The sequence below is a fragment of the Aplidium turbinatum genome, chromosome 15, assembly GCF_918807975.1.
Source record: "Aplidium turbinatum chromosome 15, kaAplTurb1.1, whole genome shotgun sequence".
Lineage (NCBI taxonomy): Eukaryota > Metazoa > Chordata > Ascidiacea > Aplousobranchia > Polyclinidae > Aplidium > Aplidium turbinatum.
Genome location: NC_137486.1, coordinates 3217079 through 3244518, shown reverse-complemented (window position 1 = coordinate 3244518; position 27440 = coordinate 3217079). Strand labels below are relative to the sequence as shown.

Here is a 27440-nt window from a genome sequence, read left to right as displayed (position 1 = left end):
TAGATGGAAAGGTTGGTCGAATGATTAAAACTGTTTTGCTTGTGCTTACCAACTAGACAAAATTTCTGTCTTTTATCCCAGAAATCTGTATTGTGTTGACAAGTTTTAGTGCGTACCGTGTTTCACCCCCTTTTCGACAACCTGTGGTTATTCTTTGCTGAAACACAATTCGTGAAAAGACGTTTTCAGAAGAGTATTTTTTCGATGTCATCGCATAGCCTACAGACGAAAGGATTCGAGAATTTTATGTCACAACTTTCCCACGAAGATATTATAGTTTTCCGCTGTGACCAATAGCTTCCAATTTCGTCGGCAGCCGTGGCCGAGTGGTTAGCGCGTTGGGCTCGCAGTCGAGAGCCTGCATGTTCGACTCCAGCCACCTGCACTTGCTGTTGTTTCTCTGGGCAAGAAACTTAACGATAATTGCCTCTACCTAGTGATCGATTTCGAGTAATGGGTAGTACTAAATTTAAGTCATAAGTAGAGTAGACAACCGGAAACAGACGTTGCCGTCGGCTGCAGCGTGGGTCAGGTGTAGGGGAGATCCTCCAACAGTGCCCAGTGTCCTACAGTGCTCAACCTCCGGTTTTGGCGGCAATGCATTTTCATTTAACGCTGTAACGAGTTTGAGGTATTGCCACGTGACCAACGATACCCCAGTCACAACTTGAAGGCTTAGCTAAAGACAGGCAGCTAGCTGCAAAAGAATGTCAAATTTGAAGGAAATTATTATTATTTTACGTAAAAAAGAAAACCGTGCTCATCAACTCTTCATTACCTATATCAGATATTTAGCAATGCCATTGTGAATAGGTAGCCTATAGTCTTATATGTTACGTTTTGGCTAGACATAACTGCAGCAATTAGGAAGTTACAGCTTGTTTTGTTCAAAATGGTGTCGGTGCCAACAGTGCCCACCAACGATAGTTCCAACAGTGCTCAGGGTGGGTACTGTTGGAACCTTGCAGAATAAATTTGTCAACTGACAACTCGGTATGATAGATGGTCCGTATTAGCTTGATCAAAACTACATCATCAAACGTTTTTACGGTTCTCCATTTTCAGTTTTCTCCCTTGACTACACAAGTGCATACGTGTAACTTAATTGCCTATTGTTGCAGAGTGATGTTAATTACAAAATTGGCTAAGAAAATGGTCAAACATTCTCCGGAAATCATGAAAAGAGCTCCGTACCAATAGAAAGTCTATCAATTCTGTTTCCAAAGAATTCGGCATTCCTCGTAGACACTGAGCCGTTATTTAGAAAAGTGCACCAACAATGAGTTAGAAACTTTAGCACCGAAAAACTTTCAACCTAACTAGGCCTATACTGTTAACAGAATATTCTCCAACGAAGAAGAGAGGGAGCTTTGTGAATATCTTCAAGATGCAGAAAAGCATCACTTTTGCTACAGGACCAAGACAGCTAGAATACTGGCATTCGAACTTGCTGTAAAATACAATAAAAAAATACCGAAATGTTGGAACGAAAGTAAAACTTCTGGAAAGAAATGGTTCCGGCTTTTCATGCTAGTTAGTAGACTGCTCACAAAAGAAAGGATCGGTTTCGACAATATTGGAATTGCTAACAGTGTTCTTCCATGTGTTTACAGGAAGTGGGCACTGTGGGAACCCTACATGGGCAGTGTTAGGCATTCGTGTCCTACAGTGCCCACTTTTTTTTTAAGCATTTTTATATTGCCATTATGCAAATAGCCTACTGCTTATCGTAGAATTTACACTAAACTATCAATAAATAGCAAAAAGATAGTACTAAGACATAGCGTAGAAAAATCAATATTATTGACAAGCTTTTGAGGAAAAATTTCAAATATTCAGAAAAACTGGGCACTGTTGGGCTATCTCCCCTATGTCGGAAGGCGTACACCGATGCATAGCGCTCAAGTCCGCTTTCCCGCAATGCAGGATAAAGATAAACAAACAAAAAAAACAAATATTCCACTGTACCCAGTTTAGCTTACTGGCCTATTATGTTGTTGTGACAGACGTAAAATAAAGTATGATTATTATTTGACTAGAAAAAAAATTAGTAGCGTGTGTAGGCTACGTTTAGTCTTTCCATACACTATAGTCTACTTCTGTATGAACGTCAGGTAGCCTACCGGTACTCTAAGTTATAGCTGTTACGGACAATCGTTCCCCAAATCAAACGTCACATAAAACCGTTAAAGTCTATTTAACCTGGCGTCTTACGTCATGGAATATTGCTAAAAATTGAGCAGAGATTTCATCATTCCTTGTAACACCTGTGAATTATTTAATGAGCAGAGATTTCATCATCCTTTTAACACCTGTGGGATTGCCTAACAATGCATATCTACTGTTACGTCACAGATGCAAGTTATGAGGTTTGAAATATTCCAAGTCAGTTTCGTCATTTTAGAATTGTCGCTGGAAAGGTTGGTCGAATGATTAAAACTGTTTTGCTTGTGTTTACCAACTAGACGAAATTTCCGTTTTTTATCCCAGAAATCTGTATTGTGTTGACAAGTTTTAGTGCGTACCGTGTTTCACCCCCTTTTCGACAACCTGTGGTTATTCTTTGCTGAAACACAATTCGTGAAAAGACGTTTTCAGAAGAGTATTTTTTCGATGTCATCGCATAGCCTACAGACGAAAGGATTCGAGAATTTTATGTCACAACTTTCCCACGGAGATATTATAGTTTTCCGCTGTGACCAATAGCTTCCAATTTTCTAATCAAATGTGATAGGCTAACTTTGGCATGTAAATAAGGACACATCAAATTTGAAGGCCTATATCATCATCACATCGGCCACCCCCACTAGTGGGGAACAAACCGACGATGGATTATGATGATGATATGATGCCTTTCCGAGCTGTAATTTTATCTTAACTTAAAAGTTTAAATTTGAGCTAGTTTTAATTCATTTCAAATAGACAACGTCATCAATGATTAGCCTACAAAAATTCTTAAAGTTAAAATCGCCAAATAGCCTACTTGTCGAAGACAAGTAATGAATGCATAAAACATTGAATATTCATGATCTTATTTTAATGCCTTGAGAAAGCACAAGTTTATTTTGATATAGCCTAACGCATCCATCATGATGAAAGACGGTATATATGCGCAAAAATGGAAGTGCCCATGCGCAGTGTTCAGGCCGCCAAGACCATCCATGAACAATTTCATAACCGGCTGACCTGGACCACCTTTTACAGTCCAGTGGCGACGGAATTAAAGCAGAGGGAGCAAGCTTTCAGGTAGCCTCGCTGTTGAAAACCTCTTGCCTGGGTGCACATAGGTGACGGACTTGTATTAACTTTATGATGGTCGTCTTTCAATTAACATTGGGTTCTATATTTACTGTCCGCCCAATGTTTCAGTTGGCTGAGCACCCGACTCTGTCCACGAATCACTGCAATATCAAGCGGCACTGGTTCGATTCTCGGGGTGTGCGTTTGAGCAACGCATTTTAAGGACTGCTCTACATTGAGCGGCACCTAATGCATAGAATAATTCCCTAGCAACAACATTTCAACAATCGGAAACTTCACTCTGTCAATCTCGGTAGCCGGCCCTGCATCAAAAGCCTCTCCAAGTATGCGAAGCTACCAGGAGTAACCTATCAAGGCTTTGTCAGTTCGAGGATAAAGATTTAATACCACCAATCAAATGACAAATTGGCTGTAAACAAAAAGCATGTTCAAGAAGTGTCTGTATATTAGCCTATTTGACGTCCGTAAGAAGAGAGCGTGAAGAACTACAAACATGGTCAACAGTCATTGCCCATAAATCGTCAAAAGAATCCACCGAGAGATAAAATGTTGCAGTTTTAAGTTACGGTAGGCCTACATTGAAAGTAGTCTGGCATGCCAAGTGCGGACTACGAGTCAGTCTTTGAAAAAAAAAAATAAATAAATCAATAACACACAAAATGAAAACAAAAAAAATCAATTCATACAAACAGTGGAATTTACACTCTAATACCACAAAAAAACTATAAAAATCACCACAGAAAAACGTATCCATTTGAAGAAGTGGTTTGTTGCTTAGGCTATTGTTAAGTGGAGAAATCTGAAGGGTCGATATATCTTTCCTTGAGTTGTATTTTCGAATCAAAAGCAATAGCCTACAAAAATAATAGACAAACAAAATATAACAGATTTAAAAATTGTTTCATTCTCTTGAATACCAAAGATTTGTCCTAGGTTTGAAGTAAGCAACTGGCAATAATTTAATAGTGTATGAAAACCTACACTTGATGCATGAATAAAAAAATCTATTGTAAAGGTTATAAATACACTTGCGTACGAAGAAATCAAGGGGGGGGGGGGGAGGAAAGCAGCTTGGTAAGGACGATGGAAGTGAAGCTTAGAACAACAGGAAGTCAAAAACATCTTTTGGCTGCAGTATGCGGCGTTCATCGCCAGATTGCATCAAATCACAGATTCGTTGCCGAAGATGAACTTATCTCTGACTGAATCGGACCGCAGCAACTTCTGCCCCGTCGGGCTGCCCCTCGCGTGGGCGGTGACGTCAATGTCAGTGGGAAAAAAGTGTTTGTGTGTCGGTGACGCTGGGTCATCGCTGTCATGACGTAACAATGACGAAACTCCGCTATCTGTGCTTTTTTCGCTAAAATAAACTTCATGCGGATAAATGTCAGAAAGTTGTCTCGGCCTCATATTTCCAAACGTTGAGGAAATCACTACGTTGTCAGTGAGTGGATGGAACGGTATGGAGTTGGAGCATGGTTCTCCTGGAAGGGTCCGGCCGGTGCCAAAGCTGACATAGTCCTCGTCTATACTTTGGCATCTGTCACTGTTTTTGCGCGTCACATTTTCAATTTCATCATCAGATACGCTGCTCTGACGTTCGGTAAGGTAATCGCTGGTATCAGAAACGGGAATGTCCCAATGATCAGCTTTGTCCCTTGAAATTTTAGCTTTCTGGTCAATAGAACCATTTGCACTCTGGCTGCGCCAAACCTGTACAGAGTCACAGAGTTCGTCGCTACACGGCGCCAAACCATTGTCGTTGACCAGCGTAGACGAAATGATGTCATCTTTTTTACTGGTGGTCGTTTGTGAAATCTCGAGGAGAATTTTGGAATTTATGTGCGGACCTTTCACTTGGAAGCCTCTCGATCTGCAAAAGAAATACGTAATTTCCAAACTTTTAACGATGGCTCCATTTGGCTCAGCAAGCCGTGCACCCGCCTTCAGAGTCAGATGGGTGTCCGTTAACTCACCGAGCCATACCAAAAAATCTTATGAAAGCAACGATAAACTTCATTTCTCTTTATTAGGCTACCAATTTATAAAAGTTTAAAGATGTTGGTCTTTGGTCTAGTATTGGTGGTCACTGGTCTTTGCAACAAAATGCCTCATGAAGATGATGGTGCGTTAGTTTGGCTGAAGAAACTTGACGACATTGATCAGGCACACATGAACTAAAGACGTCATTATTGATGTCTATTTACAAAGTGAAAGAAGAAAAGTGGAGCTGGGCACATGCTGAAGTCTTTTTCCGCCTTGACAGACATTTAAAGTTGAGCTGGGTGACTTCATCTGCCTATTCTGTAGTTGTGGTATATTTTGGATTACCTATTGTCTGGCATCTTTCTTATAATCAACGAACGCAGGCTACAGTAGGGTTGGCTTGGAGAAGGAGCTGACTGCAAAGGCCAGCAACGTTTTAGTGGTTATTGAAAAGAAGACGTCAATCTCTCTCCAGGTTAAGGAAATAGTGCGATATAACAAACTCAAATTGTTAAAATACCCCTTTCTAGAGAAAGGGGATGTCATGCGATATTTGCCTAATAATTGAAAGTTTTAGGTTCATTTCTTTCGTTTGGTTGACATAACAATGCTATGACTCATTCAGACAAATCGTTCTTCTTCCCCAAGCAAAAGGCGAGTTAAAACAAGACCAACCTTATCAGGTGGAAGTAACAGAAAGCAAGTGCAACCAACACCAGCAGTATGCAGGATAGAATGATCGTCAGAACCATGGGAAAGGGGTCTACAAATAAAAAGTCGTCATTGTAGGTAGACAGCCAGTAGGTTATTTGCGGATCTCGTTGCATAGAATGACGTGGGAAGTTAAAGATAGATAGTACGATGATCGTGAAGCAGTTGGCAGTATGAGAGGCGATAGGCGGGTGGCAAAAGAGATCAGATGTTGGTTGATTGAATCTTTATCGCCGGACTGAGAAAGATTCTTTGAAAGCTTAATCCTGAGTCCTGACAGTGTCGTATACTTGTAGAGGCTTTAAACCACTGACGAAGGCCCAGTCACCAAGATTGACAGAGTGAAGTTTTCGATCGTCGACGTGTTGTTGTTTTTAAACTGTTCTAGTCACTTATAGCCGCTGAGTGAAAAGCTATGATTCAAACCAACTGATTCACATCGCAACGTGGTAATGAAACATTGTATCTCAAGCTAATCATCATTCATAAAATTAAGCGAGAAACCGATATCTCTGAGACCTCTTCAATATGAGCAATAGACAAGCACCATGCACTTTCACTTGCTTGACCATGGAAAGATTGCCCAGTGGGGTGCATCATTTTATACTGAAACTAAACAACGAATTCCACTTACCGGGAGGATTAACTTTTACTGATGGAGATATTGTGGAGCACTTTTTTCCTTCATCTGAGCAACAAAAATTAATGTGTTATTAAAACAAAAGACGGTGACAGGATTTCAAATCATATTTATTTATAATGAATTACTCTGTTCCACTAACGATTATAAACCTAAAAAATACTTTGATCTCATGTGCCACTAACAACCTCTTAACAATCAATCTAGCAATCTGATGATACAAATATGCACCCCCGTTGAAGAACCGCTGAGTTGGTTTTGAATCTTTATCCTCGGACTGACAAAACCTTGATTGGTTATTCCTGGTAGTTTCGCATACTTGTAGAGGCTGTTGACGCCGGGCCGTTTACCGAGATTGGCAGAGTGAAGTTTTCCGATTGTTGAAGTCTTGTTGCCGGGAATTATTCCATTCACTAGGTGCCGCTGAATGGAGAGCAGTCCTGAAATGTGTTGCTCAAAGCGCACACCACAAAAGTCGAACCAGCGCCGCGTGATCTTGAGCAAGGCGCGTTACCACTGAGCTAACGGGATGGACAAAGTCATCAAGATTGTCATCAACTACCTGTGCAAGCTTGCATTTGAACGGTGCTTCCAGAAGACAGCCTCATGGTTATGTTGTACTGGTTAGACTGGAATAGGCATTTCATCGTCTCTTCCTCCATGGCGCATTGGTCGGTCGCCGACTCCAATGTACTGGAAACGAACATTGAAGATTATTGACGTCATCACTCCACCTGCTTGTGCTGACTCAGATGAGGTGTGACGAAGCATAAATTCGTTAAGAAATTCCATTTTTTTTAAATCAAAACATGTTTGAAACAATATGTTGCATATTGGTCAAGCTTGTTTTCGATTGTGAAGATATTTCCATTTTGCTGGTGCACAATCCAATCATGTTAAAAGTAGTCTGCGGTAGTTTGATGGGACTAGGTGATAAGCGTCGAACCCACTTCCCAGACAGGGTGCCCACCGGTTCGACTGAAGTTAGAAATTGAACAATTGAAGCTATAATGTGCTCAAAAGCAGACAGTGACGCCTACCTGTCGCTAGTGGGGACGACATACATGACGTAATGAGAGATCAAGCCATTGGGATGATCTGGTTGCTTCCATGCAATGACGCATAAGTTGTCATCCAGGTAATCCAGGCGGACAACAGGAGGAGAAGATGGAGCTGTCACAGAAATAATTAAAATTCAACAAAAAGTAGGCGATGTTTGAATGACTCGATTTGCATTTTATATGTTAAAGCTATTTCAACAACCATTGGTGTGGTACACATTGGTAAGCTGCCATTATTCAACACTGAATCACGAAAAAGTATTTTACGGCAGGTCTAAGCACAAGGTAACGCAGTCAGCAGTCAAAGAATTTTAACCAAATCATTTCAAGCATTGTAGGCTACATGTGTGCCTGAGAATAAATTTTGCAAATAACAGCAGAGTGGGAGTTGACATGAACCAGAACAATATAAAGCAACAAACTAAAAAGCAAATATTGAAGTAAAAACATTTGAAATCATCGGAAGACGTGCGTCACCAAGAAATAATCGGAATATGAAACAAACCTGCTTGACCGGTGGTCATAAGTACAGCGAGGGAGAGTGGGCCTCTTCCTGCTTGATTGATGGCCGCTACCTGTACGGTGTAGTCAGAGAAAGGCTGGAGGTCGGCAACGACAACTTCATTAGTGGGGGAGGAAACAATCGAGGAGTCTAAATTGTAAATATCTTTCAGTTCTACTGTAGGTTTACATACAGTAACATCAATTAACATTACAGAGAGGATAGTAGGCCCACAAAGAGCTAGGTTTCCAAGTAAGCCAGTGAACGTAGCAGCCACCCCGATAGCTCAATTGGTTAGCGCGTCAAGAAGCTTCAAGATCAAGCGGCGCTGGTTCGACTCTCGGGGTGTGCGCTTGAGCAACGCACGTTAAGGATTGCTCTCCATTCAGCGGCATCTAATGGATGGAATAATTCCCTGACAACAAGACTTCAACAATCGAAAACTTCACTCTGTCAATCTCGGTGACCGGGCCTGCATCAGTGACTCAAAGCCTCTACATCTACAAGTATGAGACACTGCCAGCATTAAGCTCTGCAAGAAGCTTTCCCAGTCCGAGGATAAAAATTCAATCAATCAATCAATCATCTAATGACACGCAAGAAAATAAATTATTGCCAAGTAGTTTGGTTATTCATCAGGTTTGCGAATTTACTTTTCTACATCTAGTAGCAGTTTTCATTCGATCTTCTTCTTCTCTCGTTTGACTTGTAGTAGCTTAGATTGGCAATGAAACAGAAAGATGAAACAGAAAGTGAAACCACGGACTTATAAATTGCTTCACTGATGTTTCGCACAAAATTTCCAACATCAAATATCTTTATACAACGAATCGCTTGTAGATGTGTTACAAACGTGCTTCTCAATCAACAACACAATGTGTAGTGTTTCATTTACTTTCTTACAACAACAGTAAAATTTTGGTTATTATTTAGTTGAAGTAGTGTGATATTAACATGGAAATTCACAATAAAACCCACCATTATTGATCGTGTATTTTATCTCGTAAGATATCAATGAACTACAGCTGAGGGAAGGCGGCATATCACCGATGTGAATAGTGATTGTGGATTCACTCGTATTGATGAGATCAAACCTAGGAGCACCTTTTGGGGCTGCAAATAAATACAAATGCTTGAGTCAGTCAATTACTTTCACCCTTAGCATCACAGCATTGGTCTGGTCCCGGAGCTCTTGAGTCTTGAGCTTTGTGCTTCCGTTCACCTCTTGCCGAATGTAAGATAAACATACTCCATTCTCTCTTTCTGTTCAACTCAAGTGCGCGTCTCTTGCAGCTTAAAGTTTTATCCCGAAAATGGGAGCTGAGTGATTCGTTAACTGACACAATCAAAACACGCAGTTTATGACATCATAAATTCTCGTTTGACATCGGAGCACCGTCGTCAAATATTAATGGCAGTTAACATCAACAGAAATAAAACATCGCCACTCACCGACTTCCTTCGTGAAGGCCTGGAACGTGCAGTGTCCTACTTTAATGGCGTCATAATATGATTCAACCACGATTGTGTAAAGCACGCAAGACTGAAATAAACCATCAATATGGATAATTTCATTCAAGAGCTACGTCTATGGGACGTTGAATCAATGTAAAAAACTGATAGGCTGGTGTGAGACTATTACCGCTGTCAAGCTCAGATAGTAACCCAAACACCAAATCCCAACCGTTCTTATTATATGTTGATTCAACGTTGCAGACGTTGAATCAAAGTAAAAAACTGTTGATTTGCTGTTTGGGAAGAGCCATCAAAATCGTTACCTCTAGATTTGTCAAGTTGTATTTAGTTGTTTGGCTGGGAACGAAATCCGAAGTTAAGTTCACCACATTTGAAAACGTGAAGATCTTCAACTTGTTGTATGCTAAAGTTGTTGTCGGGGGCAGCCAACCAATCACCATCCAGTGAAGATCATTCGAAAATCTTTGACAACTTCGAGGATTCTTTCCTGCGAGTGAAATGTTCACATACAACTTCCTTCGATATAACAATAATAATACTTGTTTTTATACAGTATAGCGCTGTATCCATCGCCGAATGCGTTGCTCCTCAGCGGTTTACAAATTCAATAGATTGAGTTTCGCTTTCAGCAGCATGATCGTTGCTTACTTGTTTTAGCCTAATGCAGCGGTTTCGCTGTCATAGAGTCGTAGAGGCAGGAAGGCAACCGCTCGTCCTGTTGTCAAAAAGCCCCGCATATTCGTGCTAATATTTGGACATACTATGAATATGATACGGTACATGAAAAGCTATAAATTACCTCCTTGATCCTTTTATGAAACTGTTCAAATCATTATGTCAATTTGGGCACCAACAAGATATGCAATTATCGTTTCTAGCACCATTTGCAACGTTCATCTGATGAACGTTGCAACTAGTGCTAGAAAAAGATTTCATTCAATGCCCGTGAATATCAAGTACCGGTAATGAATAATATAACAACATTTGATGTTTTATTGAGGAAAAACATGTTTTCGTTTATTAACCGTTGCATTCACTCCTCAAATCGATTTATATCAGACCTGATGTCATCTGATTGTTTTTATCGTTCTGAATACTTTCAACTCTTCCAACGCTCATTGTATGTAACTTTGTAACAGTAGATATTTAGTGAGCTCTTAAACTGACGACATCCAAAGTGGCTCACTGTGACCTTTGTGCATTTGCAGTTTGTGTATTATTTCGTTGTTTTGTTTTGGATATGGACAGCTTTGTCTGACGCAAATAAATAATGATAATAATAAAATGTTTTTGCCAAACATAACCCCTTCAAGCTACAATTAAAAGAAAACAGCTTCAATTATTTCATTGTTTATGAAATTCCATTTGTTAATAAAAAGCAAAATCGTAATTCAGCGATCTTAATGCTATAACGTTTATTGATGATGCAAATGATTAAACAGGCCATCTGTTCTTTTTGCTTTTGGCTGTATCGACAAAGGTCATAAAAACACTGGTAAATATTTGCTTTTGGTCCAACACTGCAGTTGAACGCTCACAAACCTGAGTTATCACAAAAACGTTTGGCAATTGTTGCATTGGTTGGCTGAGATACGCCTTTGGAATTATCAGCGACAACGGACAGACGGTACAGCCTATCTTCGTTCAAATTGTCAAACTGAATTTGAAAAACTGTTTGAAGTTGAAACTCTCTGGCAACATATTCTTCAGCGAGTAAGGTCTCATCTCCCATGTCCACCAATCGGCATTGAAATCCAGAAACCACTCCTGTTTTCTAAGGGATACGAAAGCAATTTTAAGATGGAAAAATAACGTAGTCTACGTTATGAAACAATCAAATATTGTGCTTTCTCACTTGATCTGGGTTTGCTGAGCACAGAATTATAACCAAAGTCAGTAAGTCTATGAAATAAAAAACAAACAACAAAAAACTGAACTAACTGCTTCCTTCAACTAGCATTTGAGAAAAATATTTACAGCAGTTTAATAACTTGCAAAAAGGTGAGCGACCATTCTCACCTGCCATGTTGCAATGACGGTGGATTTGCTTCCATATTGTAAACATTGCTGGAATATGAAGTCATTGTCGGTGGCTACGATGGGAGCTGAAGAGGACGAAACAGTTGATAAAACCTCACTTAGCTGTTTGTTAGTTCTGTTCGGTCAAAGTTTACAACACGATCAAGTGATGACATTTAACCTCCCCCTGCACAACTACACGCACAAGCCTTCCAAAGACCACAAACTTGGTAATTGTTGTTGTAAGCATGGTTCGATTTTTAAAACGAGCAAGTTACCATCATAAGTAGCGCTGCACATTCATTCAGTGAGCTGCGTCTGCAGTAGGCTACGCAGGTGTGTTGAGCAAAGGCAAAATCATGTTGACAGTGCAATTGATGCAAGAACACTACAAGATATTCAAACAGCGATCATTCGACATTCTGGTGGCCTTTACTCTCAGCGCAGCATCACCTTTCACTTGATGATGATGGGCTGTCAATTATCTGTCGAAATCTTTGATCGTATTTGTCAGTTTAAGAAGTTCAGTAGGCCTTCTGCGTATGTTACATGTTCCATCATCTTGCTTGGAGTACGAGGAGTGGACCGGTATCACAGTGATAGTCGCTAAAAGATATCTTTTGTACACGTAAGTCTAAGCCTTCATCATCGTTTTAAACGTGTGCGCTTGTGTGTTTATTTTTTAAGTGTTGTGATAGCCACTGCTCTATATACTGTAGGCTAAGTAGATCGTAACCTGTTACAACTGAATTTACGGGTACTTGAATATCATGTAGCCGGTTGAGCTATACATAAGCATGCTTTTATGATCCCAGAAAACCATTTATGTTGTTTGCTCACCCCGAATTAGGCGTGTAAATGCTGTAGTTAAGCTATGCTTGATGAGCAAAAAAAAGGTCTTGAATATTTACAACAATATCAACTTTAGACGTTGATACGAAATGTCGCAAACCTCGTAAACAACAAGAAAAACGACAGAACCCAAGCAAGCAAATAAGTCATTTTTTACATAGATTCAACGTCTGCATAGATTTGCTGCTTGGTGAAAGTTGTAGCCCAGACAGAAAATCAGTCGTTCCTTAGGCTGCATTGATTAAACGTTGATTCAGTGTAAAAAACGGCTGATTTGCTGTTTGGGAGACATTTACTTTCTTACAAATGCGCGTACCTGTGACAATGAGGTCATCTTGCGGGTCACTCCAAACTCGAAGCACCTCGGCCACTTGCTCGATTGCGACGTAAGCAGAGAGCCTGTATTCCATAGCGTCAAACAGTGGAAGTTTGAAAGGAGGCTGTAGAAGATACTTGTCCGGTGCGCTTGAGATCTGTTTAAATATTGAGCATTGACCAAACACTGTAAAAAACTCAGTAAAATGTTGCAAAGATTGATTAAAAAAACACATCAAAACTCTTTACTCAGGTTCAGTCAGCCATCGTAAAAGTGGTGGATTGTATGGCAACAATCGTTAGGGATGATGTGACCCTATCTGCAGCGCATTGCACGAGCAAACAATGCAGATAGAACGTTGGGTGACCTTTGCTCGATTTGTACAGTAGTAGGCTTATCCATACATTAGCTGGACTAGCGCCAATGCAAGCTAGCACTAGCAAAACATCCAATCTACAAAAAATGACTGACTTTACGTCTTCACAACGTATAGGCGGGGCCTCCAAGAGAAATCAGGATTGGTTGGGAAATAACATAAAAAATTAGCCCCCAAAAAAATGTTCAGCAAAAACAAAAGCAAACAATTGATATCATGCGCTGCAAGTTCGTCTTAAAATCAACTTAGCTTACTTTTCGTGTGAATTGAATTTCTTTAAACTTTTGCTTTTAACATCGTAACGATATTACAGAGCCCTCTTTCGATACGAAAATCTTTAAAAATCACTCGACCTACTTTCAATAAAAATACCATTACTACCTTCTATCTAGATTCTTCAAGAAATTATAAACACACAACACAGACAACGAAAATAGCTCAACAAAGCATTCAATTCAATCCTTTCTGGACCTTTTGCTATGCAAAATTGCAAATCACAGCATCAAATGATAAAGATTCAAATTATCCTCAAATTATTGCAACCGCTGAATTGATGGCAAATGTCGATGTCGTTCAATCGGTTTTGAGTTATGGTGGAGCGCAAACAGTTTTTCTCAAATTTCAGTGTGTTGAAACTACGTTTTCCACTCGCAATTGATGGAGGTTGGTTAGTTAGTAGCTACAGTAGGTACCGCATCAAAAATCATCAAAGCAACAAAAATATCAGGAAAAACGTTTTTCAAGTTGCAATCAACGATATCCTTGAGCAGAAATATCGTAGGGTGGTGCATTTAGCTTTGCAGAAGAAGTTTGTTGTGTAGCTTTCTTTCAAAAATACATTAGGTAAATTTTTCAAAGTAAAAAAAGTGCTCCAAAATGTCAAGAGATACAGTATGTATTGCTGTGCAGCTTGTGTAACTTTGCTCCACATGCCCGCAACCAGTGCTGTGTTAAGCCCTTTGTGGGCTCCCGTGGCCAAAATAATTTTGGACTCCCTTCATGCTAGAAAATCTATCATAATTTAGTGTGTGTTTTTACTTCATCGATATGGAAAGGTGGTTTGCTTTAATAGACTTTCTGACCAGTTTTGAAAAACAACACAAATGCAGGCTAGACCAAGTGATAGCAAACACAGGTCTATTATGTCTTAGCTACACGTCCTTTGCTCGGAATTAAAGCCAAAAGCATTAAAGTTTCACAAAATTTATCATATACAATTCTTAGCAGTTAGTCAGTTACCTTATTCATGTTGTTTTAACATCTTATTGACATTGATGCAACATGATTCTTTCAAGGGGCAGTTTCATTCATTTTGAAACGTAAATAATTGTGACGGTAATGAGTTTTTAAAAATTTTCGGTTTTTCTATTTACATTTGTGATCACTATTTAAGCAGGGTGTTGTTGAATCACTTAGGTTTGTTTTTAGTTAATCACCAAGTTAATTTTTTATGCTCTTTTTAACGTTGGGTTCATCTGGCGGATGTAGTCAACAATCGTGAAGTACGTCAGCAATATTTTGTTTGAGGTAAGGTAGATACTTTGTGACGTCAGGTTTTGACGTCAATTAACTGTGTTGTTCAACCACTACAAGGTAGGTCAGATGAAGCGGATTGTAAGATACTGTTCGTCACCCAGGACATCCATTGTATCACAATGGGCATTCCCTTCCAAATCAATCTTTAAATATGCAAAACTACTAAAAGTTCACTTCACAAAAGGTTTTCTTAGGCTGAATAAATATTACTCCAAGCGAAGAAAATATCTTTTGTGAAACACGGTTCATCCTACATCACTCATAGGCTCTGTGTTACCAAACCTAGTAACCGGTAAACAAATTGTTTTAACATTTCTTAAACTTGTTTACTTCTAAAATCAAGCCGGGCAGTCTAAAAACCAATTAACTATCGCCACCATTCGACAACTACACTGCAGTATTATATGCAATGGCCGAAGAATAATTTGGGCATTTGGGCCCAGTACTATTGAGATCTTCGGGCCTCAAATCAAAACTTTTTTACGAAAACTACACTGCATCCAAAGAAAAGTGGTTTCTGCAAGTTTCCAGGTCTTTTAGAAAGGTCATGGGCCCTTAAACATATCTTGGGCTCTGGTCCACAGTACCATCTGAACTCCCCTGTCAATACTACTAATTGCATGTAGGTTGTTTAAATGAAGTTGATTCAGGCTGGGTGTTTGGAGATACTGCCGTGGGTTTAGCACTCTTCAGCAGACCCATTAAGTTGATTCGAGCACACCCAGGGGCTGTTAACACCCTTGATTGAAAAAATATCTTTAATGGTTTTCCTATTTACTCATATTATTAAGAAAAACACGTCTGCTCACTCACCCCGTTAAAAGTTGAGTATCGCAGCGCAAACTTGTAATTGGTCCATGACTTTTCTGCACACTGTGGCGGTCGGACATTAATTTCCAAGCCGTCTTCAGAGCTGATCTCTTCTATATATGGAGGATTTAACTTCACTGCAAACAATGGAAAGTACAATATTGGTTCTGTCAGTGCAAATGATGCCATCCCCACCACCATCAACAGTCAACGGACGTGAGGTGATAGCAGTCGAAAAAATTAATAACTTTGGAAGCACAGAAACAAATGTTACAACATTTCAGCAAACACAACTCATCAACAGCGAATCACCTAAACGCTTCCATCAGATATGAAATAACAATGAATAAAAGCTGGAAATTTCCAGTTTTGTTTGGAAATTTCAAGTTTGAACTGCTACAAAAAGATTTTATGTAAACTCACAAGGCACAAGTTATGCAGAACAACAAATACTGTAGCGCAAATATTAATTGAAAGCCGAATTCCCTGCAACCCACCAATGTCGCAAGGATTGAACCTGGCCAGTGACATACATAATTTCTCTTCACCACTGAACACTTCGACAGAGAAGATGGTGTTATCCCCGTTTGTTATGAAGCTACACTTAGTGTCGTTGGCGAAAACTACGGTGCTGCAAAGAACTAAGGTCGTCCCGTCCACAGACGACTCCTCACATGAAACTGTCGGCAAGCTGAAAAGAGAATAATAATGGTTTGAAATAAGCGCAGTAAATAACAGAAGGTCCACGACAAAGTGCCATGGGCCAAGCGTTCTTCACCTTTAAGCGGGAGTCGAATGTTCTTTAAAGGGATATTAAAGGAAAAACCTGACTTGGCGATTGTACACGTTCTTTGTGTTTAACATGCTACCATAAAACGATTTTCAATCAAATTTTGCCCCATTGCGGTCTGATCAGCATTCCGCGCCCGCTTTTGTCAGAGCTTTCAAAACGAGAATGGGCCTGACCAGCGAAGCGTGCGACTGTACAGTCTACGTCACTATAGGCGAGCAATCAGATGATCGCGCAATAGTTGTTACTGTAGGCTATGTATGTATTGTAACGTCCGCTTTGTCTATTTGATTGCTACGTTACAGTGACGTATTTTGTTTGTCGTTGACCTTCGCTCTATTGAACTGCCTGGTCAGTTTCTTCTGTCTAGATTGCTTCCAACAACACGACACATGAATTTGAATTGGTTTTCACGTGTTCTTTTAATGTGCTTTTTTAGACAATCTCATAAACAGGTAACTTTGAGAATTAGTTTTACTTTCTGACCGCCTTGAGAATAGCAAATTTAAGAATGACACAACTCAATCCACAATTTACGAAATTTCCTTTCTCTAAAGATTGACAAATGTTGAAACACAAACACGTCATAAAGGTTGTATAATTCAATGAAAACTGACGTTGTATCGTCGACTAATAAGTTACTGATTTAACGAAAACAGACCACAGGTGCCAAACGCAGATGCGAAAGAGGCCAAACAATATAAAAGAGAAACAAAAACAGGTGGCTTTTTTAGTACAGTGGTCGGCAAAAGAGAAAAAATCCAAATATTAACAAACGAGTCACAAATGAACGCAGAGGGCTTAACTTAAGAAAATTGGCAGTAACATTCCCTCCCCTTTAAGGCCTCGTACATTTGTTCAAATACACAGGTATAAACAACATGAGAAAACAAAATCAGCACAAATTTACATTGGTTTTGCAGGAACGATCAAGCATAACTTTTGAATTGGTCTGACAATCAAGGACTGTTTAGTTTGAACGCTAACGCTACGGACAATGCCATTTTTGTCGGGAAACGTTTGAATTACGCGACCCATGAGCCAATTGTTTCGGGGTGTGTTATCTGCGATTAAAACTATGTCCCCCACAGTCAGATTAGGAGATTTTTTGGTCCACCTTTGTTTTTGCTGGAGCAAAGGTAAGTACTCTTTTACCCACCGTGTCCAAAAGACGTCGGCCATGTATTGGACTTGTCTCCAGCGTTTTCGAGAGTAAAGCTCTTTTTTGTTTGTGAATGAGCCTGGAGGAAGGTTTATTTGCTGTTTTAGAAGAAGCAAATGGTTCGGTGTGAGAGCCTCCATGTCATTAGGATCGTCTGACGATTTTGTAAGTGGACGACTGTTAATAATGTTTTCTACTTCACACATGAAGGTAGTCAGCGTTTCATCTGTTAAAGTTTGGCCTTTACAGATAGCTGATAAGATTTTCCTAATGGATCTGATTTGTCTTTCCCACACACCTCCATGATGGGATGCACTTGGAGAGTTAAAGATCCACTTGATGCTTTTCTGTGTTAAAGCATCTTCGATTTGACTGTTGTTCCATGATTTGATGGCTTCTCTCATTTCTCGTTCACCACCAACAAAGTTTGAACCATTGTCAGATCTAATTTCTTCTACTTGCCCTCTTCTTGCGATGAATCGTCGTAGAGCGAGTATAAAAGATGAAGTGTCAAGAGAGTTTGCGATTTCAATGTGTACGGCTCTTATTACAAGGCAAGTAAAAATGACACCGTATCTTTTATGTTCTGTTCTACCCTTTTTAATAATAAATGGGCCAAAATAGTCTACACCAACATAGGTGAATGGAGGTTTGTCTGGTGTCAATCTGTTTTTAGGAAGATCAGCCATTTTTTGTGTGCTGAGTTTTCCGCTTCTTTTGCGGCAATCAACACATTTGGATAAAACCTTGCGGACTGCTGAATTGGCTTTTATAATCCATAGATTTTCGCGCAGGGCAGACAGGACGTGTTCCCTGCCACTGTGACCAAATGTGTCGTGCATTTCTTGAATGATGAGAGGAACTATTTGGGAGCGATTTGGAAGGATAATTTGATGTTTTGCATCGTGTTTGAGAGGTGCAGCTTTGATGCGGCCACCAATTCTTAGTAAATTGTTTTCTAAGAAAGGGTCGAATTTTATTAAGCTACTGCAGTTGTTTAATGGCTTTTGTGCTTTCAGTTGGCTGATTTCGTTGGCAAAGTGTTTTGACTGAACAAAGGTAAAAATAAAGTCTTGTGCCTTTGTGAGCTCATCTGGAGACAAGCAAAGATTGTGTGCTGGGGCATTTTGTTTATTTGCAAGGTTAGTCAGTCTTAAAGTCAGAAATTTATGCTTACAACGGAAAAGCCAAGCAACGATTCTTTTCAGCTTGTACCAAGAAGAATACTTACCCAAAAGATCTTCCAGAAAGTGGGATTCGCTTTGGGTTGCAAAACACGTTTGCTTTGGTTGTTTAATTTCTGGGTCATTGTCCACGACTTCGAGAAATTCTGGTTGCTTAGGCCATTGAGGATTGTGGTTTCCATAGAAATTCAGGGCCGTTTTTCCATGTATTCCAGGGACATCAGTAACGTTTTCGGCGTATTGATTCATGATCATGTCATCAACAGATCTTTTATAGTCCATGTAAAAATTAGCGTCCCTTTTAAACTTTCGTTTCAAGCAATTAATTCTTTGGAGAGCTTGAGATTTGTTAAAGGGTAATTTTAGGTCCGGATTTCGAACGGGCAAGTCGATTTGGTAGTGCGAGTCTTCCAAAAGTTTGATACTAGAGTTAACAGATTTCATGAATTGAGCTTGTTGGACAGATAATTCGGGTTTACAGTTAACAATCGAGTCAACAGCGTCAAAGCACATGTCGCACATTGGATGGGTAGAAGTTTTGGTAAAGAAATTTTTAGTTTTACTTTGATCCTGTTTGCTGTTAGGACAATTCACTAGCCAGCCAATGGCCGTTTTGATGGCATAATAGCCACCTTTTGCTTGGATTACTTCTTGTGGTTGGAGAACGTACGGATTGTCATTGCCAATAAGGAGTCCTACCTCTGCGTCAACATCGGGAATCGAGATGTTTGCAAATTCTGGAAAGTGTTTAGTGTCTTCTAGGGTAGGAATATCTGTATTTGAAACAGGAATTTGAAAAGTGGAGTAAAGAGAGCTTAGAGAAATGTATTTGTTTTCGTCAAAATCTGACATTTCGACATTTGTGACCACCTTTACCTTGTTACGTTTGCCAGTGTTGTTTAGCGTGGTGGTACAAATATTAGTTTCTTGACAGTCGGCAATTTGCAACTTTTCTATCAAATCATTTGTTATGAAAGATGTTGTACTTCCACTGTCCAAAAACGCTTGTGTAGTGATAGTTTGATTACTTCCTTGCAGGCGAACCTTTACTGGGATTATGGGAAGCAGACTGCGAGAATTTGTTCGTGTGTTGACAAACCCATTGCGTATTGCTTGTGTAGGTTGATTGATATTAATTTTTTGAGTTGTGTCTTTAGGTGTGATATTTGTGGTGATTTGTGTTGCATCTGGGGGATGCAAGAGAGTAGTGTGGCGTTCAGTGCATCCTAGTTTTATGCAAGGGTCCTTCCTTTTACATTAATATGCCCAGTGACCAGCATTTAAACAGCACTTGCAGAGTTTGTTGTCGATTACAAATTTAAGCCTTTGGTCAATATTCATCATTCGAAATTGTTTGCATTGATTGAGAAAATGTTTATCTCTGCACAGATGGCATGTCCTTTCATGGTTCGACGATTTTATTTGCGTTGCAAAGGTTACGCTGCTCCTACGTTTGGAGTTGGAATCATCGAATTGTTTTTTAGTAGATTTTAGAATATCGCATGCCAAATTGGTCGTTTCTCTCGTTTTGCGCGAGACGTACCGTGAGAGATCTGAAAGGCTTATTTCTTGATTTCTTTCATGCAAAATTACGTCAACTTCGCGTAACCAGCCAGAATACCAGCCACTTGGCAAGCGTCTTATTATTTTTGTTATGGTATCCATGTTGTCCATTTTCTGTAAGTAATTCATGCCAGACAAAGTACATATGCAGGAAGTTAGTTCCGAAGAGAACTTGATTAGAGAATCCTTGTTAGAATTTTGAAGAGATGGGCCGTTTATGACGGAATCAACACATGCGCGAGCTATTTGAAATTTTTGACCGAAGGTTTGTTGTAGCAAAGCTCTTGCTTTTGTGTAACCTTCGTGGGGAAGCATGTATTGACACCCTTTTACCAAAGTGTGCGCAGAGCCTTTGGTGTATTGCAACAGATAAAAAAGTTTACGTTTAGGCTCTGTGAAATTACAATCAATTAACGTATCAAATGCGTCTATAAAACCACAGTATTCAGCAGAATTTCCATCAAAGATTGGGGGTTCTACAGACAACAGTGGGGACGGGTTGATAGTAATATTTGGAATTTGTTTCGAGTTTACTGATTGATTATTGTTTATTTGATTTAGTACAGGGGTCTGGGCATACGACGTACTCGGCTCATGTCTCACAAACGATTTATTTGTTACTGTTTGTGAAGGATTAATTTTGTTTGAAACGACAATAGATTCGTGAATGTTAGACCTGGCTTCTACGCCACTCAACGTTAATTGGGATAACATAGGATACACAGAATTATTGTTTACATTAGTTGCTAAATTCGATTGAAATTGTCCGTTTATATCAACATTGTCTTTAGACATTTTATAGCGCTCACCAGCATCTTCTTCCGATTCTTCCGAAAGTTGGGCAATTGTCTCTTGGAGCTCTGCCTTTAGTTTAGCTTCCTGGACTTGTTGCAGGAATTTTCTTTCTTGTTCTTCACGTAGCTGACTTTGTTTTAGGACCATTGTTTCAAATTCTGCCCTTGCTTTCGCTTGCTCTTGTTCCAACTCGCAGATCCTTTTTTGTGATTCCAATCGAGCTAATATTACCGCCTTCTTAATTTTAGCGCTCATTGTAGAGGAGCGGCTTTTGCTGGAAACTTTGCTGGTGCTGTCGCTTGGGTGCAGACTGCCATTTTCTGCTTGGTAGAGCATTTTTGATTGTGATCTTGTTGTCACCTTTGATGTTTGGGGTTCTGGATTTGTTGATTCTTCGGCATTTGATTTATCTGCCACGTCTGTCGCCTTTACAGAATTTGTTGCCATTTTCTTGGCATTCAACTTCGCTCACTGTCAACAACGACGACTTTCTTGATTGAAATGTCTAAAAACTGAATGTAACGTCCGCTTTGTCTATTTGATTGCTACGTTACAGTGACGTATTTTGTTTGTCGTTGACCTTCGCTCTATTGAACTGCCTGGTCAGTTTCTTCTGTCTAGATTGCTTCCAACAACACGACACATGAATTTGAATTGGTTTTCACGTGTTCTTTTAATGTGCTTTTTTAGACAATCTCATAAACAGGTAACTTTGAGAATTAGTTTTACTTTCTGACCGCCTTGAGAATAGCAAATTTAAGAATGACACAACTCAATCCACAATTTACGAAATTTCCTTTCTCTAAAGATTGACAAATGTTGAAACACAAACACGTCATAAAGGTTGTATAATTCAATGAAAACTGACGTTGTATCGTCGACTAATAAGTTACTGATTTAACGAAAACAGACCACAGGTGCCAAACGCAGATGCGAAAGAGGCCAAACAATATAAAAGAGAAACAAAAACAGGTGGCTTTTTTAGTACAGTGGTCGGCAAAAGAGAAAAAATCCAAATATTAACAAACGAGTCACAAATGAACGCAGAGGGCTTAACTTAAGAAAATTGGCAGTAACATGTATGTACATCAAAACATCAGATTTCAACATCAAAACATCGGACAGTTTGCCAAAACATCAGATCTGATGTTGAAACATCAGAAGTGGTAACGTGGCTTTTGTTATTGCTGTCGATAGTGACGTATTCTCGAGCAGTATTTGCACTTTTTGGTCATTTTTAAAAAAAATAAAAAATAAATGAAACATTGGACTTTGGACCTTGCCAGTGTTATTGAAAACAAATTTTTTTTCGGTAATTCTTTTTGAAATGTATTCTTGAATGTTCAGTTTACGCATTTTAATGCTTAATTTCCGTTTGAATATTTCATTTAGTATTCTGACAGTATCATGCATGTTTGTATGATTACAAAAAGACTGGCTGTGAATAGGCCTACTCTACATGTCAAACTGCTACATCTATGTAGTAGTTATGAAAAAAAGCATCAATTGTTTGACTGAATACTGAAAAGTTTGGGTGTTCATCAGGACAGTTATAGTTTGTAGCACCAGTTGCATCCTGTTTATTGTTGCTTTTACTTTCAATTTCATCAGATGAACGTTGCAACTAGTGTTACAAACGATTGATTGACTACCGCATTATCATTGTCTACAAAGGCAACCAACCAGAAATTCACTCCTGTGTCTTGGATGATGGCATGGTATTTCAGCGGGAGATGCGTTTCTAAAGCCTCCCAGGAGCAGGTTATATAACGACTTGCTTCCTCTTTCATTCCCCAACATTGCGACGTGAATGAGCAAGAAGAAAAGCAAGTTATATTCAACACTGGGTGGCAGTCACTGACAACTGATGGAGCTGAAAGATTAAATTATTATAAAACATTTGGAAATTTATTTGAATGGGATAACAATTGAGAGGCGTTGCGTTGATAGGGATTTTTAATAGAAGCTGCAGACTTTTCAAAATAGATTGCTTTTAACATTATTTTAAGTTATATTAGTAATCTTAAATAATAACAGTTTTTCTAACCCGGTAATTGGGCAATGGGCATGGTCATGATACGTTAGGCTGCCATATCATGCGGAATAGTATAGCTTTGGTAGAGAGGTACTTTTTAAAAACCATAGACAGACAATCGATAACAACTTAATAACATTGAAAGAAATAGATACATAATTTCGAACGTTTTCGGCAAAACTTTCTGCCCTCTTCAGGAAAATATCTTAATTCATCTAAACAAAACAATTATTCGTGAAATGTTAATAATAAATGACTGAAATTCAATAAAACTGCACTGACCTGCGTACAAGCAACAACTGACGAACAAACACAAAAGGTGGTAGCAATCTGTCATAATTATGCGGGAGTGTGGTCATGAGACGAGATAGTGAGCGGACAACATAACATAAAATAAACGTAAGCTAATACAAATTCAACAAAAAAGATGCCCCTCCAGCGAATAATTGTTTGTTGAGCCTGGGGTTGTGCTGCTTTATTTGGAGTGCCTCATGAATTTTAGTTTCAAACCCCGATTGACAGTTGCGAATTATTTTTGAATGAATCTAATGTAAATTTGATGTTGGAACAAATACTGCAGTCATAAATGTGGTCTTTGATTGCACTGTGCTTATTGATGTCTGTTAAATTTAGGTGTTCCGTTGCTCTTGTTACCAAGTGTCTTGTGGACATACCTATGTATGTCATGTTCGTGTCGCACGAACAAGTGAATTTGTAGACAATGTTGGAACGAAGAGACTGCGGAACGGGAGATTTCAGCGAAAAATATCTACTGATTTTAAAGGTTTTGTACAGAGGAACAATGTCGATATCAAATTTACGCTTAAAGAGTTTAGATAGTTTTTTAGCATATACGAGAGATTCCTTTCCTAGGAAAGGTATGGATATAGAGTTTTGGAAATTTATGACGTCAGTATTCGGTGAAGATACTGAATTGAAACGTTGTAGAACCTTATCAAAAAACTGCCCGGGATATCCATTCGCACATAACATAGATTTAATTTTGGCGATTTCATTCATGTAGTGGTATTTGTCTGAGCAGATAGAACGAGCACGATTAAGCAAACCTAACACCAACCCAAATTTCCATTTCATAGGACACACTGCGTTGAAATTTAATAATAATCCAGTGTTACTAGGTTTTCGCCAAACCCATGTGTCAAAAGTACTTTCGTTAATCTTTAGTTCAACATCCAAGAATGGTATAGTTTCTCTAGCTTTTTCCACTGTGAATTTTATGTTTTTATGTTGGGAATTTAGCACATTTAGAAAAGTTGAGCACGAATCTTCATCATCAAAAACAGCAAAAATATCATCTACATACCTAAGATAAAGTTTCGGATGGAAATCTTTAGACTCTTCAAGAACTTTTGTTTCAATATGTGCGAGGAAAAAATTAGCAATGGTAGGGCCTAATGGAGACCCCATTGCTACGCCATCGATTTGTTTGTATAAATTATTTTTGTACAAAAACATGCCTTGTGTGGCTAACGTGAGGAGTTTAATGAAAATTTCTTTCTTGATAGGTGGGTGATTAGGTTGGGAATCCGAAAAAATGTAATCAGCAATGATATTTATGGTTTCAACCAACGGTACATTTGTAAACAAAGAAGACACATCAAAACTCACCATCAATTGATTTTTGTGGCACGGAAAGTTATTTACATTTTCTAAGAATTTGTTGGTAGAGTCGAGCATATATTTATTAGGAATATAAGGTTTAATCATCGAGTCCAAAAATTTTGCTAATCGGTATTCAGGTGTACCAATCATTGACACTACTGGCCTAACTGGGTTTCCATCTTTATGGACTTTTATAAGACCATACAGTTTTCCTGGGTTGCTACCGGATGGGATAAGTTTTTTACACAAGTCTTTATCAAATTGTTTCAAATACGTGCGGATATAATACGCGATCGACTTTTCTTTTTTGATGATAGGATGCGTCCTAACGGTATCGTCAATCTTAATGAACTTAGAGTGATCATCAACAATAGAGTCAAGTTTTGAATGGTAATCCTCTGTATTCAGAATCGCAGTTCCCTTTCCTTTGTCAAATCGACAAACTTTAATGTTAGGATCTTTGGAGAGACTTAATAGGGTTTTATGTATAGCTTGATTTCTCCTAGACGAACATACACGTTTAGCATCCGACATGAATTGCCTAACGATAAACTTGATGTCATCTTTTGTGTCATCATCCAAACAAATGTCGTTGGTTCGTTTGATTGAAGAAACGAGCTGTTCAATATTGGCCTTAACATTGTCATAACGTACTTTTTTTGGGAGAATGTGGTGGTCCAAACCTTGTCGTAGAGCATCTTCCTCCAATAGGCTTAATTTCTTTTTGCTAAGGTTAATTATACACTTAGGACTACGTTTTCTTTGTCTGATCCAAAGATTAGTCAATTTTTTATAATGTACTGTATAAGTTTCTTTAGCTATCTGTTTAAATAATTTTCCGAGCAACAGTATCAAACAGTTCTTTTCTAAAAAGGAAAGTTGTGCCAGTGTTTGTTTTTTGATCTCTTCATATTTCCGCTCTGCTATGCGAAGCGCTGTACATACCTCTTTCAATTTCTTGTTGAGAACAAAACGATAAATGTCATCCGAGTGTTTATAGACGCTTAAATTTGGAGGTTTGAATTTAAGGAACTCTGGACAGATTCCAAGTTCGATGCAAGATTCGAAAAAACGAACATCTAGACGTAACTTTGTGACCTTTCTTCCAGCATTTTCAAAATTTCTGAATAATTATTCGCTGGAGGGGCATCTTTTTTGTTGAATTTGTATTAGCTTACGTTTATTTTATGTTATGTTGTCCGCTCACTATCTCGTCTCATGACCACACTCCCGCATAATTATGACAGATTGCTACCACCTTTTGTGTTTGTTCGTCAGTTGTTGCTTGTACGCAGGTCAGTGCAGTTTTATTGAATTTCAGTCATTTATTATTAACATTTCACGAATAATTGTTTTGTTTAGATGAATTAAGATATTTTCCTGAAGAGGGCAGAAAGTTTTGCCGAAAACGTTCGAAATTATGTATCTATTTCATTTCTGTATTAATTTTGAATTATGCAATTCAATGTTATTAAGTTGTTATCGATTGTCTGTCTATATCATGCGGAGTCTACGAAAAATCGTTAAATGACCTCCGAAACTGCTGCGCCGGTAGGCCATGTTTGGTCGCCGGCTCCACAAGCCAACATTTCTCCACTCCGTTGGTATTTGAACAAAGAAAAGAGTTAGTCTCGCAGCCGGATCTGCAGACGTTGAATCAATATAATCTACGGCTATAATCTATAAAAAACGGCTGATTTTGTATGTGAGCAGGGACAGGAGCATGCCGATACCAATGCTAAATCACTGGAAAGTCCATAATCATGATGATGCTGGTGATGAAACACCTAGTTCCTAGTGGACCACAATGATTTGTCGCAAGTTATTTTAGAACAATATTCTAAAAAGATTATACGCAGTAGGCTAATTAACGATCACTATATTTTACTTTTGTGAACGTTTATCACCAATGCAGACAATGAAGACGGACTCGTCAAAACCACTTACCATAGGGGCTACCACCAGGCAATGAATATGTGGCGGCGCATGGGGATAAAGTTTTGTTTATAAGCATCAAGAACAACATTTCCAAAAGCACGTTACTCGCCATGATTGCGTTGGCCATCACAACTCTGAACAGAAGAATATATTCACATTGCAACATGTACACTAAACTAGGGTTTAGCCGATAGACAACTACCAAAGATAACGCAGATGCGCAGTTAGAATATATAAACCACATTGATGCGATAGCCACAGACAGTAGCGCACCCAGAAAAAAGTTAGAGGGGAGGGGGCTAATTCAGAAATGTTGGCCGAGTGATTTGCGACAACAGTGACAATAGGCCAATGCCCATCCCTTTGATTAATATTTACGGCCCACAACGGCCCACAACCCGCCGGTTGCCGATACATCAGGATTTGTTCTCTCAATCAGATTAGAAGTCGTATACCAGTTTTACATGTCCGTGTGATTCGACATTGACGTACGGTAAGCTAGGCTACATTGGTATGTCCATCAGACATTTGACCACGAGAGTACGGAGCATCTGAACTTTAGGGAGTTTCCCTATTAGTTTCCCTTTAGGCAAATCCCAATTTGATACCAAAATTCAGGAAGCAGTTAATCAAACGCTACAACCCAAGTTTAAAGGGATACTAAAGGAAAAACCTGACTTGGCGATTTTCCACTTTCTTTGTGTTTAACTTGCTACCATAAAACGATTTTCAATAAAATTTTGCCCCATTGCGGTCTGACCATCATTGCGCGCGTGCTTTTGTCATCAGTGCTTTCAAAACCAG

At 39.1% G+C, this 27440-nt stretch overlaps 1 protein-coding gene across 2 annotated transcripts in view; it reads right to left on the bottom strand.

Annotated features, from left to right (window-relative positions):
* Nucleotides 1-2862: 2862 nt before the first annotated feature.
* Nucleotides 2863-27440, bottom strand: part of LOC145784826 (uncharacterized) — a 36888-nt gene continuing 12310 nt past the window's right edge. For both annotated transcript variants that reach the window (XM_082596667.1, XM_082596668.1), the window contains exons 3-18: nucleotides 26646-26770; nucleotides 22724-22913; nucleotides 16044-16237; nucleotides 15550-15683; nucleotides 12825-12981; nucleotides 11657-11742; nucleotides 11180-11411; nucleotides 9940-10124; nucleotides 9614-9704; nucleotides 9140-9274; nucleotides 8165-8311; nucleotides 7639-7771; nucleotides 7161-7291; nucleotides 6593-6646; nucleotides 5923-6010; nucleotides 2863-5134 (exon numbers count right to left, since the gene is read on the bottom strand). In XM_082596667.1, coding sequence (XP_082452793.1) covers nucleotides 4423-5134; nucleotides 5923-6010; nucleotides 6593-6646; nucleotides 7161-7291; nucleotides 7639-7771; nucleotides 8165-8311; nucleotides 9140-9274; nucleotides 9614-9704; nucleotides 9940-10124; nucleotides 11180-11411; nucleotides 11657-11742; nucleotides 12825-12981; nucleotides 15550-15683; nucleotides 16044-16237; nucleotides 22724-22913; nucleotides 26646-26763 — 2787 coding nt within the window. In that variant the 5' untranslated portion in view covers nucleotides 26764-26770 and the 3' untranslated portion in view covers nucleotides 2863-4422. The remainder of the gene's footprint in view (nucleotides 5135-5922; nucleotides 6011-6592; nucleotides 6647-7160; nucleotides 7292-7638; nucleotides 7772-8164; nucleotides 8312-9139; nucleotides 9275-9613; nucleotides 9705-9939; nucleotides 10125-11179; nucleotides 11412-11656; nucleotides 11743-12824; nucleotides 12982-15549; nucleotides 15684-16043; nucleotides 16238-22723; nucleotides 22914-26645; nucleotides 26771-27440) is intronic.